Consider the following 3,603-nt stretch of genomic DNA (forward strand, 5'->3'; position numbering starts at 1 on the left):
CTTAACGACACTTTCACATTAAAAACATTGTAAGTAGGATTTTTTCTGGAACCAAACTACCAGATGCCTGGACTACTAATCAAATAGTCCACTGTCCGCTTATTGGCTGCCTTCATCCGTCCACTAGACGAACGTGAGCAGGTGCAGGTATACAGTTGGCTATTTAGCGTCGATTAGCCTACTGGCCAGTTAGTCGGCTAATCGTCTAGGTCCGCAATTGGGCTATGACATATAAACACAAAAACTTGAATCCCTGGTTGAATTGAAAAGTAACATGTACCTGCAACAATGATCAAAACTTGGTAAATCTCCAATCAACACAAATTTGTATCATTGCCTTTGCTGTGTATCATCAGCTGTCGGACGAACAATCAGAACTGTACCTACTACTTTATTCTCTTTCAAATTGTAATTAACTTCATTAACCATTTCATCAATAATGAATTATTATAAATTAATAAAACACAGAGTACTTTTGATTTTATACATAAAAATCCTCTGTTCAGATATAAAGGTAGAAACCGAATTGAAAATTGTTCTATTTTGATATTCAAATTCTACAGACAAAATTCAACAAAATTAGCCAAGAAGAATCTGGGTTCAAGTGGTATAACGAGTTAAATAATGTTTAAAAATAAATAAGCGTTTAAGTGTCCATTGTAATTGAGTTTTATTTATGCAATTATTTACAAGGTATGTCCATGTAAGTAATAAGCCAAGAAAAATACGTATAGATAGTTTAAAAATTACAGTAATGGTTTCACAGCTGGACTTTATCAGATTTGTTTGCCTTCTTCTCTTTTTGCAAATCACATCGTAGCATCACAACACCTGTAGGGTTCACCCTAACTTTAATCTTCATCATTGGCGTCAAGATACCGTAGTCGACATTATCGTACAAATCCTGCAATAAGACATTTGAAATGAAAATAAAATACATAATTAAGATGAAAATAGTACATTTTTCTGTTTCATTTTAAATTTTAATTACCTCACAATGGTAACCAGCAGAATATTGTAATCCGATTTCTTCCAGGGTGATAGAAACATTAATCGGAGTTCCGTCTGTTCCAGAATTTAAAAATGCTATCGCATAGGAGTAATGCTTTTTAGTAGCTGGTGTTATAGGTCTTGCCCAAATTTCAACGCTGTTGTCCTGAAACAAAACAAAAATAGATAATGGTTAATGAAATTACAAATTGCATCTAAAAAAAGTGGTCTAACAATTTGTCGAACATTTCGCAATCACTATTGTTGAAAACCTGATTTTCTTTTCATCTCAGGAAGAAATATCTAATCATACTGTAAAAATTTCAAAATTATTGCTCATGGTCTCGTTTAATTGATAAAAAATTACTGTTCCCTACTAAAAATAAATACGGAAATCGTCAGGATTAATTCAGGACTTTTGACCATTTCTGACCATTTTTGGTACGTTTATCAAAAGAAATCGTCAGGAAAAGTCAGAATTCATGACAAAATGTTCAGAAATCTTCAGAGCTTGAGTTCGAAGGATAATCCTTTTATTAAGGGTCCAAGATTAGAAAGTCATAAGACCTAATCCATTTTATATTTCCCAGGTTATTTATATTATTTATTTTTATTTATGCATATTATCTTTTTACTTATATTTAATTATTAATATTTATATACAGTTAAAGCTATCAATAAGGCCGCTGCGAATAAGACCGCTTCCCCTGATCTTTCCTCGAGCTCAGCAAGACGCTTCCCTCTCTCTCACGCTGACTTCAAAATTCTAGTCAGCTGCTACGATTAGTGCCGTCGTAGAAACCGACATTTTTATGATTTTTAGAAGGTTTTTTTTATATCTTCTATTTCTTATAAAAATTTTCTCATATTTACTTTGAAACGTATTCGATATATTTGAATGATACAAAAAAAAACTCTCCAAAAAGCCATGAAAATTGCGATTTCTACGGCGGCATTATTGGTAGCGGCTGACTGGAATTTCGAAGTCAACGTGAAAGTGATAGAAACGTATCGGCGAGCTCCAGCAAGGATGAGGGTAAGCGGCCTTATTCGTAGCGGCCTTGTTGATAGATTCGACTGTACTAAATGAATCTGATGATTTTGTTTGTTTTAACATATTTCTTTTTTTTACAAGATACATTATATTTATCCTAATTAAAATTTTTTTAGTAAAAGTTTTAGGTATCTGAAATCGTCGAAACCCGTAGAATCTCTATTTTTAACCCTTGAATCTGTATATGCAACATTGAAAAAAAAATTATTTTTAATATTTAATCTTTTTCGGTTAGCTTATCTGCAGTCATAGCCGATGATCTACCTGATAGGATATGAATTAGTATATCTTCAGAAATAGAAAGAATTGTCAGGAATGGCCAGGTTGTTTAGAAATTGTCAAAACTTCGGACCATTTGTGAAGATTCCTGACTTTTTAAATATGGTTCATAAAAAAATGTACACATAAAAACATTTTTTATTTAGAAAGTTTTGTTAAAAGCTGAAATTTTGTTCCTAATCGCTTTTTAACTCGAAAAAATGTTTCCCTACAATTTAACCTAATTTAATGTTTTAAATAAATTTTTCAATGGTTCAAATAATTACAAAACAATTTTCCTATCATTAAAAACATGTAGTAAAAAGCGACAAGGAAAATTGTTCAGTCAAATACAATATTCTTTATGAAAACGCTTTTTCTAAGTTCGAAATTTTTTCATAAAATTAATATATTTTTTTAAAACGAGGCAATCAGTAACCATAATGAAATTGTTAAAAGTTTAATTAGATATTTTTACTGAGACCTGCTATTTTGTGTCCATAATACCATAATAAGAAAAGTTGTACAAAACCTTATGTGATTTGAGAAACATTTATGAAATTCAATAATTTTACGTTTTTTAATTAAAACTTTCAAATTATCTAATAAATTATTAGAAATTTCATTTTTTTGTATTAGTGATTTTCGCTGCTGATTAGTACTTTTTTGAAAGAAATTTAATGTAAAATCATAAAGTTTCGAAGAAGACTAAAAATTTGTAAAGATCTAAGGTTTCGTTCGTTTTTTGCCATGAAGCAGCATTTTATGAACAAAATATAAGCAAGCATCCCAATTTTCAACCATGTTAGGTTATGTTATTGTTTCACATTTGAAATGTGTATTTTTAATACGAAGTTATTAGACTTCAAAGATTGATAATTTATCCAAAATTTACCTTAGCGGATATTAATGTTTTGACAGGAAATGAATTACTTCAAACAAAAAATCATTAGATTTTGAAGAAGATTTATAATTCTGAACAATTATCTGGTGTGTAAGTGTTTTTCATCGGAAATTATTGTTACTTTAAATAAAAAATTCTTACATTTTACGGGATATTTACAATTTTTCAACATATTTAGCTTATTTCGGTGATTTCCACCTAAAATTGTTATCATTAAATACAAATCACTAGATACAAATTTAATAATTTTGTTAATAATAAAATTTGCAACCTTGTAGCATTTTTGATTAAATTAGTGGTTTCGTCAGAAATTAAAATTAATAATTCAAAACTCGTTAAATTTCAGAGAAGAGTGATAATTTTTTAACAATTTTGTTACGTTGACATTTTATATTAA

At 29.5% G+C, this 3,603-nt stretch overlaps 1 protein-coding gene across 1 annotated transcript in view; it reads right to left on the reverse strand.

Moving 5' to 3' along the window:
• Positions 1 to 760: 760 nt before the first annotated feature.
• The window catches only part of LOC117173815 (alpha-N-acetylgalactosaminidase-like), a 15,965-nt gene continuing 13,122 nt past the window's right edge, over positions 761 to 3,603 (reverse strand). The window contains exons 6-7 of the mRNA XM_033362458.1: positions 992 to 1,156; positions 761 to 904 (exon numbers count right to left, since the gene is read on the reverse strand). Of these exons, the coding sequence (XP_033218349.1) occupies positions 761 to 904; positions 992 to 1,156 (309 nt within the window). The remainder of the gene's footprint in view (positions 905 to 991; positions 1,157 to 3,603) is intronic.

The sequence above is a fragment of the Belonocnema kinseyi genome, chromosome 5, assembly GCF_010883055.1.
Source record: "Belonocnema kinseyi isolate 2016_QV_RU_SX_M_011 chromosome 5, B_treatae_v1, whole genome shotgun sequence".
NCBI classification, from domain to species: Eukaryota; Metazoa; Arthropoda; class Insecta; order Hymenoptera; family Cynipidae; genus Belonocnema; species Belonocnema kinseyi.